Raw genomic sequence first — 14,265 nt, 5'->3', positions numbered from 1 at the left:
TCACAATGGTCATCATTTCTGTAATGGATGACTGGAATGTAATATAATCATTGATAGAGAATCCCAAACTTCTATAATAGATTTGAATTTGTACTATGGTAAATGAAAATTCCCTATGGGAAATGTGGAAATACACATGGCTTCACCCAACAAAAAATTAGCAATAGATTTGCTAATAAGAAATAGGCTTAATAAAGTAAGAAAATGTAATTATATTACTATCCATCTCTTCCAGAATAGAGAAGAATGAATGAAGATCAAAAATGTAAGTCTAATATAATTTTACCTTATATTTGAAATCAGACACTAAGAAAAATTCATAGTGAATCCAATTCTGGGGGAAACTGAGTCTGAGTCATGGTCTAAGACAACAAACACTAAAACTACATGTTTCAGAATTGTATGTCCAACTCTTAGAAAACCTTACAAGTTAGAACAGAAAAGAATAGCTTCAGCGATATCATGGATAATAATACACAAATCTTGTGAGTATTTAAGAGCTGAAGCCCATGAGTTATAGGTGTTTGTTAAAACACTAAGATATTCATTATTCTCCATCTTGAGAAATTACATTATGTATTTAGAGTATTAACTTTATTTCTAAATTAGTAAATAAAAGTAATACATGGACATGGATGTGATATTAATATGACAAAGGGAAAAGGAAAACAATAATGAAGTGAGTGCTTTAGGAAACTCTTTAAAGTACACCAGATGAAATGGAATTCTCATAAGTAAAAAGGGTACAAAATAGTATTTTCTCTGAGATATTCAACAATATTCTAAAGAAAAAGGTAGAAAGGAGATAGTGGCATGGTTCTGCTGGTAGTGCAGCTGAATTCAGTCTTCATTTTGAAAAAAAAAAACAGATGGAAGTAAGGAAACAGCACCCAAATGACACAGATAAATGAAATACATTTCAGAAATGTGAACTGAAGAAGACAGGATATATATACACATATACATATATATGTATAATTAATTTGATTTATCTATCCTATATACTCATCCTAAAGAGACAAAGTGAATTCATGCAATTTCATTGAGGAGTAATAAAAGCCATAGGAAGTGAATTATAAGTAATTAATGTGATAGTATTTAAATTATACAAAGAGGTAAGATACAGGATATGTAGAAGATGCAGGACCAAATACCTATTAACTACAGGAAAAAAATTGTAGGGTGTTAAAGAGACGTTTTAAAGGTGTTATTTTTTTTTTGAATTAACTTTTGGCATATATTTTAGAGTTATCTGAAATTTCAGGTGACAAAAAAGCATTTGCAGATGGGTGATTCTGAGAATTACCCCTCACCTCTTTCTACCTGAGTGTGCATACATGCGCTAATGCAATAACATAGTCTAAATTTTCTTCTTTCCCTATGTACACTTGAGAAGGCATACAAAAGAGAAATGCAGAACCAATCAATGGAATTCATTCTTGTCGGATTAACAGATGACCCACAGGTGCAAATTGTCATTTTTCTGTTTCTGTTTCTCAACTATGTATTGAGTCTGATGGGAAACCTGACCATCATTCTTCTCACTCTGCTGGATTCTCGCCTGAAGACTCCCATGTACTTCTTTCTCCGTAATTTCTCCTTTTTGGAAATCATATTCACAACAGTGAGCATCCCGAGATTCTTGATGACAATTGTAACAGGAGACAAAACCATTTCTTACAATAATTGTGCAGCTCAACTATTCTTTATCCTTCTGCTGGGAGTTACTGAATTTTACCTCTTGGCTGCCATGTCCTATGACCGCTATGTCGCAATCTGCAAGCCCCTGCATTACCCAGTCATCATGAATAACAAAGTGTGCTATCAACTTGTGCTCAGCTCTTGGGTAACAGGGTTCTTAATCATCTTCCCTCCTTTGGCTATGGGACTCAAGCTGGATTTCTGTGCTTCAAGAGTAATTGATCATTTTATGTGTGAAACCTCTCCTATTTTGCAGATCTCTTGCACAGATACACACACCCTAGAAATGATGTCCCTTGTCTTGGCTGTGGTGACCCTTGCAATCACATTGGTCTTAGTGATTCTCTCTTACACTTGCATTATTAACACTATCTTGAAGTTCCCTTCTGCACAGCAAAGGACCAAGGCTTTCTCCACCTGCACTTCCCACATGATTGTTGTCTCATTGACTTATGGCAGCTGTATCTTTATGTATATTAAGCCATCTGCAAAAGAACGAGTGACTGTATCCAAAGGTGTAGCTTTGCTGTATACATCAGTTACCCCTCTACTAAATCCCTTCATTTATACTCTAAGAAACCAGCAGGTGAAGGAAGTTTTCTTGGACCTGTTTCAAAAGATTTTGTGTTTTACAAAAAATAAAATTTAACATTATGTTATGAATTTTAAACTTATTAAGTACTGAAAATCTAGTTCACACCTTTTAAGGGATCTTTTTTTTTCTTCTACCTCATGACTTACATAGATCTGGAATAATATTGTAGCTCCGCTCCAGACATCAATGTGCTCTTCTGATGAAGTGTTTTATTCTAGCATATCAACTTCTTTCAGTGTTCCTTTAAAATTTTTTTGCTAATCCTGGGGCTTGAACTCAGTTCCTTGAGCTGTTTGTTCAAGGCTAACACTATACTACTTGAGCTGCAGTTATACTTACAGCTTTTTGGCAGTTATTTGGAGACAAGAGTCTCACTGATTTTCCTACCTGGTCTTGCTTTGAATCACAGTTCTCAGATATCAGCCTCCCGAATAGCTAGGATTATAGGAGTGAGACACCGCACCCAGGTTTCAAGATTTTTTTTAAATCCAAATTTCAACTAATATTTCTTTAGTGTGTATTTTTATAAACTATGGCTTAGAATAAAATATGATTTGTAAAAGTTTAATTGGCTATACTTAATTTCTTAATTCAGCATGAATTTATTGTACATCTGTCTTATTCTAGACGTTCCAGTGGTCTCAATACTCATTTTTAAGAAGATTGGATTTTTTTTGCCTAAAAAAGCCAAATGCATACTAGAAATCAAATCCATGTATATAAGGTGGAATTCGTGTCATAACAAAGGTGTACATAAATAATTATGCAACAGATGGAATGATATCTGTGGAGCTTTAAAGAATAGGGAAGTTTTTCTGGAGAATGCAATACTGATGCTGGGGCTAGTTATCTGCACAAGGAAAAGACATTAAGATAACTATGTAAACATTTCTCAGGAATGTTAGATGGCTGTGTGCATTTGGACAATAAGTATAACAAGTGGTTAGAAAAGGATCTTGAGCTGTGGGCAGTAAAAGCTTTAGGTATAGTAGCTAGCAAAATAACTAGAAAGTGGGAGAAGATCTTCACTAACCATACAAAAGACAAAGGCTTCATATCTATGTCCTTGGAGCAGTTTATTCCATATTGCACACTTTCAATGACACTTCCCATTGGTGCATTTGCAATCTGAATATAGAAATTCATGAAATACAAATCAGCTGTTTGGTTTACCTCAGTCACTTTACTGAGTATCAAAATTTTGACAATTGTTATTTTTCATTTGAATTAAGATAATTCTGAGGGACTTTCCTTCAAATCTTTATTTTATTATGATATGAATTAAATTTGGTTAAAGCAACTTAAGGATAGATAAAAGGAGTGAGAATAAACATAGGAAAGGGAGAAACAGTGTGATATAAAGACTGGAATCTAATTGCATAAGACTATTTCTAAAATTCATATGGAATGATAAAAGACTCATAATAGCAAATACAATCCTTAGCAGGAAGAACAGTACTGGAGAAATATCAATACCAAGCTTCAAACTCTATTATAAAGCTATACTACGTAAAATAGCTTGGCACTATCACAAGAATAGGCCTGAGGACCAATGGAACAGAATAGAAGACTCAGAAAGAAATAAGCCCACAGACTTTAAGTCACCTAATATTTGATAAGGGATCCAAAAACAGAAGATGGACAAAAGTCAGCCTCTTTGAGAATGGTCCTGGCAAAATTGGCTATCTATGTGCAGAAAACTGAATGGTGGATACTTATATATCACTGTGCACCAGAATCAATTCTAAATGGATGAAAGACCTCCAGGCTAGATATCATGAATATATTACAATGAGGGAGTAGGGAAAGCCTAGGCCTTCTAGGCACTGTTGGAAACTTCAAATCAAAGAAAGGCTGGATAAATGGGATTGAATCAAACTGAAGACCTTCTACCTGGAAAAGGACATAGCTAAGAAGATACATAAATCATATCCAAGATACACTTAGAGTTCAAAAAACTAGCCATCACAAAAATAAACCCTCCAAATCTTGACAATCCAATCAGTAAATGGACTAAAGCCTTTAAAAAGACCCTACTCAGAAAAAGTAAGACTGGCCAATAGTCATATGTTCAATGTCTCTGGCCATAGAAGAAATGCAAGTCAACACAACACAGAAATTCCACATCACCCCCAGTTAGAATGGCCATTGTCAAGAACACTAACAATAGCAGATGCTGGCACTGATAGTGGAAATGTAAATATGTTCAACCACTCTGGATGCAATATGGTTCCTGGATAGGTTAAGCACAGAGCTTTCCTATGACACAGCAATCCCACTCCCAGGCATTTAGAAAATAGACCATAATGCCATCCTAGAGCCACCATGATTATGTTCACTGCAGCTTTGTTCCCATAGCCAAAATATGTAATCAACCCAGATGCCCATCAGTGAACAAATGGATCAGAAAATATGGAGCATATATACAGTGGAATTCTGCTTATCCACCAGAATGAATGATATTGTATCATTTGTAAGGAAATGGGAAGACTTGGAAAACATTATGTTCAGAAAAATAAGCTAGATCCAAGGAAACATAGTTTGTATAGTTTCCCTCATTTATGGTAGCTGGAATGTACCTATAAATCTACAAGTAAACACAATGAATGATTAGAAATCACACACTCTGGGGCATGATAAGTTATATAGGTCTCTAGACATACAGTGAGTCAAAAGCAGGATATGCATAGAAGCACATGATACAGGCTCAATATCTATGTGCATATGTCCATGTAAAATAGTATTTTATCAAGTGAACTCCAAGAAAAGGAAATGAGATTTACTTCGGTTGCTATTGTTGCTACTTTTTAATTTCTTTTCCTTTTGTCTTGTTTGTTTGTATTTGGGAAGGTAAGAAAGGCACAAAAAAGGTGGAACCGATCACTAGACACTATGTGGAAAATGAACTAGGCATCTTGTGGGGTGGGGACTACTGGGAAAAATTGGGAGAGTGAGGGTGTGGAGACATGATTCAAAAGGAATTATACTCATTAACTCACATTTGTAACCAATTCCTCTGTATATCACCTCTATAATAACAACTAAAAGATTATTTTGACATCTAAAAGGCCTGATTTTTAATTTTCTAAATTAATTCTTCACTCTTTGAATTAATCCACTGTCTAGATTTTGAAACCTGATTAATATATTCGGAATGTAAAATTGGGACGTAAGTTTGGTTTCCAATATAAAAAATTTCTTCCATAGGTTTATTTTCTTTGAGTCATGATCTCAAATAACTTTCCTCAGACCATGGAGGCATTGGCTGATATAAGACCATTAACAACAACAACAAAGACCATTAACAAGCGATTTTTTTCCTTTTCATCTTCCTTATCATCATTAACTGTCACACTTTGAATATACAAACAAAACTGATGTAAATTTATATTGAAATGATTGTTTTTAATCATTATTCTAGATTCATTCTTTGATTTCAGGCATTACAGATGAAAGAAGGAAATTCCACTTTTCTCTCTGCTGTATTATATTGTTGTAATTTATGTTCAGTTTTTACTGATCAAGTCTTACACATAACTGCTAGTGTAAATTATAATGTTTATAACATAACAATCATGATTTTGATTCATTTAATAAATTAATTTTTGTAATTCTCTTACAACCATACAAATGCTCATCTTAACAATTAAGATGTAACCAAAGCTTTTAATACAGTTAAAGCTTGAAATACAAATTCCAAGTACAATTTTTTACAAGTAATAATCATTTTTGAGATGAAATGGTCACAATATAATCTCTCAACTACTGGTAACAAAGGCTTAACAGCAAAATGCTAGTGGTCTTTCTACCTTTGAAGGTAGTTTTGATTGGACTACTTCTTTATGCTCAGGTAGAATTTAGTAGCTGAAGGATAGTACACACTATGGAGTATATTATTATGCAGATGTGAAAATATATTCAGCAAGAAATAAAACTTATTTTGTATAGACTATTTTGTAAATCTCAAAATGGTTAAGATTTTATGCCTGGTAAGTTTTTGTTTTCTATTTAAAAATCATGGTTAAAAATTCTCTCTCTCAGCTAAGTGCGGTGGCTCACACTTGTAATCCTAGCTACTATGGAGGCTGAGACCTGAGGATTGTGGTTTAAAGCCAGCCCAGACACCAGTCCATGAGACTCTTATCTCCAATTGCTCACCAGAAAACCGGAAGTGGTGCTGTGGTTCAAGGGGTAGGGCAGTATCTTTGAGCTGAAGAGCTCAGGGAGAGGGCCCATGGCCAGAGTTCAAATCCCATGACCAACAAAAAGTTCTCTCTCTTTTTTTCTCTCTGTCTCTTTCTTTGCTCTGTCTCTATTTCTGGCTCTCCCTCTATGTATACACGCACACACACACTCACACACTTACATGCACACACAAACACAAAATATCAACCATGATCAATAACACACAAATATAAGATTTTACTCAAACTGTAGTTATATGATTAATATAAAAATAAAAGCTTCCAGGGTCCGGGAGTTTGGCCTAGTGGTAGAGTGCTTGCCTAGCATGCTAGACGATCTGGGTTGGATTCCTCCGTACCACATACACCGAAAAAACATGGAAGTGGTGCTAGTTCAAGTGGTAGAGTGCTGGTATTGAGGAAAGCCCAAGAACAGTGCTCAGACCCTGAGTTCAAAAGAAATAAATAAAAAAATAAATAAAAACTTCCAAATAAAACCTCTGTAGAAAGTACATATGGTCCTGAGATAGAGAAAAACTTGATCCATAAAAAAATATGGCCAAAATAAAATAAAAATATTAGGAAACTGTAACCTTCAAACCCTTTTTAAATTAGAGATAGCAATGTAAAGAGTTTCATATGATATTTCCATACATGCATAAAATGCACTTTGATTATGTTCACTCCCTCTATAGCTCAATTTTTTGTTTGAAAAGACAAGTTAGAGGGTGAAAAGTTATTAGAAAATTAAATATTTCATGAAGAACTTGTCTGTAGAATGTATAAAGAATTTTACAAAAGTAATAATAATATTAAAATAGACATGGGCTCATATTAATATATAAAACTTGCCAAGGAAAATGTAGATTATCAACATTACTGAGATTATCAACATTATTTAATCATGTAAGATGTGAAATTATAATGAGATTCAAGTATAACCCATGGTACCAGTTTTAAAAAGTTGTCATAAAAATATTGGTAAAAGCTAATTGAAAGGACCTCCAGGATAGTGAAACAAAAGCCATATAATGAATGATTGTTGTCCTTAATGTAGTATGTTGTCTCTCATCTCCTTTGCTGTCCCTTGGTTATCTCATATTGGTATAGTATCTCACTTTGTTATCTGATTTATTGAATTTATTTGTATTTGGATATTTGAAATTTGATAGGGAAGGGGGGAAAACCAAGATGGGTGGGGGGTGTGGGGGGGGGAGGGATACGGGTACCAAGACATGTGAAAGGGTATCAATGTATGTGAATTAATGCACCTTCTATCTGGCAAATATCATGTAACCCTTTTACTAATTACAATAAAAAAAGAAAAAAATATTGGTAAAGATGTACAGACATTGAACTATTATGCTGGATATGAGAATGTAAAATGATCACCCCTAGAAAAAAATTTTGCATTAAAAATTAAATATATACCTATCATAAAACAAAGCCAGGCATGCCTGGGTATTTAATTCAAAAAAGTCTGAAAGCCTATGGCCTCCTAACACCCTGTAGTCATGTTCATAGTAACTGTAGTTAAAATCATCAAGAGAAAATACAACTCTAATGAGTACAAATGGATAAGTGGATAAATGAGTTTTGGTGGCAGTGGAATGGAATACACGACAGACAGTGAAAACTAATCCATAAAAACTAATCCATAAAGAAAGCAGTAGTGATGACACTCTCAATCAGGAACCTGAGTGAAAAAAGTCTAGTTCAAAAAGAATAGTGCATGTATATTCCATTCAGAGACTATTCTAGCAATTAGTAGAATCTATAGAAATGTGAAACAAATAACATTTCAAAAAATGGGGGGAGAGATGGCAAGCAAGGATTTTAAGGTTGTAATGGGGAACTTTGGTAAGGAGGGCTATGCTTGTTTCTTGATGAACAACCTAGAATATATAGCTTAACAACCAACCATCAACAATTTTGAATAGACAATACTTACATGTTTTTAGTAAAGACAATGATCAATAATCAATGAAAGCATAAGTATTTCATCTCTAGGATGACATTTATTTTCCAATGTCTATAAACATAGAGTTCTCAGATTTCCATTTGTTGAGCCCATGAATGGATGTATGAACAAATGAGAATAGGATTATTCTCAAGGTCTAAGGTTTGGTAAACGAAATGAGTTTGTTGAGACGAACTTGGAGTAGGTCTTGTTTTTCCATAGGACATTATGGATCTCCAGTTTACACCTGTTTGAAATCTTCATAATAGATTTGCTCTGTTTGTTGCTCTTTATTCTACTTCTTCCCTCCATCAGACTATCCATGCCTTGTGAAACCATGCTTTCAGGGAAACAAAGGATTCTAAGGAACATGCATGGATTTCTTGGCTTAAAGCCTTCATTCATGCTGGTTAAGGATTTTGGAAAGACATATCTAATGCGGACCAACTGGATAGATGTGAGCAGGTTCTCAACATCAGCATCACTCCTGAGTAGAACCATTGATAGAAGCAGTGGTTTGTAACTTCTGAGATCGTGGTTTTTAGTTATTCTCAAAGGATCTGCCTTAAATTGTGTGTTGGCAGAGTTCCATATGACTTTCCAATTTGTTTTCTGAGAGGAGAGGAAGCTGAGAGGTCACTGCTCAGAGCATCATTCTTAGTAATCGAATTTGTCAATTGAGGTGACTGAAAAACTTAGAAGAGGTAAGAGAAATGGAAAGGTACTGTAGGAAGATCTTTGTCACCAAGCTGGTGACATAGATGACATTCATAATAGGTTTTCATGAGGTATTTGACAACTACTGGCTTTACTGCTAAATCTATTAGAAATCATTCTGTTGGAAATTACCAAAACTCATAGCTATTTCTTCCTAACATTTTCTGAACCTCCTTAGCAGAGCTCATTCCAACCTGCAATCCTTAAAAGTAGTTTCTGCATCATTCTATCAGCAGTATTAAGACTTCACCTTTCTAAAGGAGATTGAAGGCTGGACCACGTTGGTAATAAATTGCTTTTTAGGTGATGTGAGCCCTATGGGAAGCATCTTCTATGAAAATTTGTTCTTTTTTCCTTGGGATAATTCCTAGAGCTTCTCTATCTATAGAATATTGAGGGGTAGATTTCCTAAGATGTAGGGAACAAGCTTTTCCCAATACTGGTTTGGCACATAACAGACAAAACATAATGTGGAGGGATACAGGTTTTCATTGATTGTTTTTTTAAAATATAGTATTCATCCCTATCCTGATCAAAGGAAATCATTCAATCTGTTGAAGAAATTTCTCACAGAATGACAATAACAAAGAATTGGAATGAACTATACCTTTGAACAAAAATATAATCCCAAACAAACAAGCAAAGAATATACCCTCAACCAATAGTCACATTGATAAGTCAAGTCTACACAACAAACCATCCATGAATGAAGGTGATAAGAGCATGGAAGAATTCACATGGTTATGTTGAGGAGATCAGCTACAAAATTTTCACCCTGTATAGTTTCTTTCTTAAGAAATTTTAGATAATTACAGACAAATCTAGAGAGATTGAAAGATTACAGGAGGATACTGTGGTTCTGGGCAGAAGTAGGTAGTAGAAGTGGTAGGAAGTGACTGGAAAAAGACCAAGGAGACAATTCACTAATGTGTTCTCTATGTTCATAAATATGGGAATATTTTTACAGCTCATTAGTTTTAAAGAAATGGGCGTTCTATGTGTAATATATGATTCATTGACTAGGTTAAAAGTGAAACAAGCAGAATGGATTATAAATTTTAACTTGTACTAAATCCTCTGTAAAAACTGCATAAACCAAGGTATGAATGAATAAGATGATTTTTATGTACTAGTATTATTTTAGAATTTAAATTGTTTAAATCAATGTAGATAATTAGAATCAAAAGATCCAGTTAAATCTTTCTTTTAAAATCAAAATCCACTCATTGGGTTTAAAAATAACATAGACTCAAACTGTATACCCTTACAAGAGAAACATTTTAAACAGACTCTCAGTTGCTTTGTGCACAATTCATAGTACCCTAGCCTTTTCATTTTCTTCATTCCTCTTTCAAGGTTCATCAGAATTGATCATTTCACCCGAAAAATTGTTTTGAACGTATTTAGATTTTTCTTCTTCAATTCTATCACCACATCAATTACATGATAAATGCCATGTTTTCTCTGTGTTACTTTCCTTGAAGGCAGAATATCTCTGAGCAAATATAAAATGCTTGCTAATGAACACACATCCAAATAATTAACTAAGTAAATCTAGAAAAGGTTTCTTGTATCATCTACTCATACCTCAGCCTCTAATTTGTAGAGAGATTTGTAAGTACAGAGAGGCTTTAACATTCTTCGCAAAAATAAACTGTTCCCAAAGGTTAGGAAAATCTAAGGAGAAAAAAAGAGCCTAGAGCATTCCAATGAAGCTACTATGATTAATAATTCTAGAGAGAAATGGCATAGATCAGAAAAAATGTGATTGAAGATGTATTTATATCTTTTCATTACATTGCAATAGCTTGGCATTGATATTTAAATTTTGCCTCTTTATTTTAGAGAAACAAAACCAAACCTTTGAAGCAAATGCTTGAAAGCTTCTTTCACTTGCTGGTTCCTTAGGCTGTAGATGAAAGGGTTTAGTAAAGGGGCCACAGAGGTATAGAGCAGAGCTACACCTTTATTGAAGGTAACCATATCCTTTTCTGGTTGTGTATACATAAAGATACAACTCCCGTAAGTAATAGAAACAACAACCATATGTGAGAAACAGGTGGAAAAAGCCTTTGTTCTTTGCTGAACGGAAGGAAATGTTAGGACAGTTGTGATGATGAATGTGTAGGAGAGGACCACTAAAAACAGCGTGATGACAAGTGTCATCACAGATAAGACAAACGCCAACGTTTCTATGAAGTGTGTGTCTGTGCAAGAGATCTGCAGGACAGGGGAAGTGTCACAGAGGAAGTGATCAATCTTTCTGTTTGCACAGAAATCCAGCTGGAGGCCTAAGAGCAAAGGAGGAAAGATGGTTAAGAACCCAATTCCCCAGGAGCTGAGCACGAGCTGGTGGCACACCTTGGTGTTCATGATGATGGGGTAATGCAGGGGTTTGCAGATGGCCACGTAGCGGTCATAGGACATGGCAGCCAGGAGGTAAAACTCTGTGACTCCTAATAGAAAAAAGAAGAACAATTGAGTTGCACAGCCATTGTAGGAGATGGTTTTGTCTCCTGTGAGAATGCTGGTCAAGAAGCGGGGGATGCAGACAGTGGTGAATGAAATCTCTAAGAAGGAGAAATTGCGAAGGAAGAAGTACATGGGCGTCTTGAGGCGGGGGTCCAGCAGGGTGAGCAGGATGATGACAAAGTTCCCCATCAGACTCAGGACGTAATTGATCAAGAGGAACAGGAAAACCACGCTTTGTAGCTGTGGGTCATCTGTCAGTCCCAGCAGGATGAACACAATCTCCTCGGATTTGTTCTTCATTGCTCTCTTATTCAATCATATCTACAGAAAGCACATTCTAGTATTACCTGTAAGAAAAGATATTTCTTTCCCTTGAATCATAATAAGCATCAAAAACTTAACACAGCTCAAATTTCATGAGGGAAATGGTACAAAACATGCAGCTCTATCGAGGTACTCATGCTGAAATATCAGCCAAATAAGGAATTTAGGAAATCGTAATAATTTCATATCTATTGAGAACTATGTATGTTACAGTTTCTACTGTCAAGTTTTATGTACAATTGTGGGAAAAAATGAAATTGCCTTCAGACCAATGGACTACAGCAAGAAAGCCTAATTTAAGAAATTATGACCTCAAAATTATAGTTTAATAGAAGTTCTTATGGAAGATTTCAAGAAAGATTCTAACTAGTATTTGAATTATAGGACATTTCTTTTTTCTATATATTTTTTATTGTAATTAATAGAAGGGTTACATGATATTTGCCAGATAGATGGTGCATTAATTCCCATACATTGATACCCTTTCACATGTCTTGGTCCCCATTTCCCTCCCCCCACCCCCACCCCTCATCTTGTTTTCCCCCGTTCCCTATCCAATTTCAGATAAACAAATACAAATATATCCGAAATATTAGGTAACAAAGTGCGATAGTGTAACAATATGAGATAACCAAGGGACAGCAAAAGTGATGAGAGATAACATAGTACCTTAAGAACAACATTTCTTTTTAAAGGAATTTGTCATCCCTCTTAAATAAATTCCTATTTAGGGTTTTGTTTTAAGTTCAAATAAAATAACAAAAGACATTTTAAAAATGGCAAATATGTCAAATCCCATGTTCTTATTGAAGCTATTAAAATTGTTTAAAATCTCTAATGAATACATTAATCTTTAGGAAACAGAATATGCACAAAAGTAAGGAAATGATGAGAATGAAAAGTTAATGTTCTTTCTGGTATCATAAATAGACCTTATAGGGGAAACTGAACAGTTATATCTTTCTATGTGTCCAGAGTGAGTTACACACAATTTGGTGGGAAACCATGTATAGAGTTCTCTTATCATTGCCAAGAAAACCACAACTATTAAAATTTATTGAGGAACAAGAGTACGTTTGCCCACTAATACTTGTGATAGTAGAAAAGTTCTCATTTGTGTAAACCATCCCAGTAGCAATATTATTAGAAAATGTTTACTGATAAAATATTTAACTAGAATTTCCTTATATCAAACTGGTGATTTGTGTTGCCTCAGTAATCCCATACACACTGTTTGTCCATAACATACCCACACTGTTCACATTATGAGATTAGATGAACATAGACCAAAACAGGTAACCATGTCTACTTTTCTTGGATATTATATATATATATATTAAAATGAAAAGGATTTTTGTTTCAAATTCATATTGCAATTTTCTTATTTGGCAGGAAAGTTTGAAGTGCCATTATTTAGTTGTCCTGTGTGTCCTTTCACCATTGTCTACAAGTCAAAATGTAAAAGGGTAGTAGAAAACACCAACCTGTTAGTAGTATAGGAGCTTTCTTTAATAAACCCCACACCCTAATTTAGGCCATCCTTCTGTATTTCAGTACTTAACTCATCAAGCTGTAGCTCAAGATGATGATCCATTCTTTTCTCCCAAAACTTCATACAACCCTAAAAATATGAGAGATTGAAATACAATCTTTTCTTAAGCTTCTTTATTGTGTGTGATTATGAGATATTATCCAAATGACCACCTCTACATTTTATCACAACTCACCATAAACCTTGCTAACCATGCCATGAAGTACAGCGTGAAAATGATCCACTGGACACAACGGAGCATGTATGCCTCTGTGACTTCATGGAAAGCTTCTAATAAGAACAAAGAATTCTCGGGGTAACACTATTAGAACATCATTTCCCAGTGGATTTTCAAATTGTATGATACAGAAGTGGTTTCCATATCAATAACCACACACACATGAGCTTTTACTTCTTTAAACTATATCCTTCTAGAGTACCCAGTATAGATTGATCTAATATCTGATTGCTCACTACATATCCACACTTACTAGTTCAGGACATCACAATCACATAGTTCAGGGTTTAAAAGTAGAGTATAGGAAGAAGAGTGTAATTAGTTAAGAAGCTTGGTATTGACTAACTGAATATTAACATGTCACAGTAAAGGACCTCAGTTCTTTTCTGGCTATCTGCTTAACAGTATATCCAATCAAACATACATATTAGTTCATGGAAACATTTCAAATTTGGCTACACCTGTTTTTTTTTTTAATTTTATTCTGCTGTGATCCAATATGCAAGAAATAATTTTAGTTTTCCAAATTTGTTAGCCTAACAT

At 34.6% G+C, this 14,265-nt stretch overlaps 2 protein-coding genes across 2 annotated transcripts; one reads left to right on the top strand and one right to left on the bottom strand.

Moving 5' to 3' along the window:
* The first annotated feature begins 1,411 nt into the window (after positions 1–1,411).
* On the top strand, positions 1,412–2,350 carry LOC150066982 (olfactory receptor 6C6). The gene has a single exon (XM_090326940.1). It carries the CDS (start codon positions 1,412–1,414, stop codon positions 2,348–2,350), a length of 939 nt encoding a protein of 312 aa, XP_090183066.1.
* An 8,643-nt stretch (positions 2,351–10,993) lies between these two features.
* Positions 10,994–13,726, bottom strand: LOC150066981 (olfactory receptor 6C6-like). Its single transcript, XM_090326951.1, has 2 exons — positions 13,681–13,726; positions 10,994–11,950 (listed from the first exon to the last, which is right to left on the bottom strand). The coding sequence occupies exon 2, from the start codon at positions 11,927–11,929 to the stop codon at positions 10,994–10,996; it is 936 nt and encodes a 311-aa protein (XP_090183077.1). The 5' UTR covers positions 11,930–11,950; positions 13,681–13,726.
* Positions 13,727–14,265: the final 539 nt, after the last annotated feature.

This window comes from Megascapheus bottae, chromosome 2 (genome assembly GCF_031878675.1).
Source record: "Megascapheus bottae isolate mThoBot1 chromosome 2, mThoBot2.hap1, whole genome shotgun sequence".
NCBI lineage: Eukaryota > Metazoa > Chordata > Mammalia > Rodentia > Geomyidae > Megascapheus > Megascapheus bottae.
The sequence above is the reverse complement of the archived record's forward strand: the minus strand, read 5'-3'. Positions and strand labels throughout refer to the sequence as shown.

Excerpts from the sequence above, each read along its gene's own strand:
- LOC150066982 (XM_090326940.1), top strand. The coding sequence starts at position 1,412 with ATGCAGAACCAATCAATGGAATTCATTCTTGTCGGATTAACAGATGAC.
- LOC150066981 (XM_090326951.1), bottom strand. The coding sequence starts at position 11,929 with ATGAAGAACAAATCCGAGGAGATTGTGTTCATCCTGCTGGGACTGACA.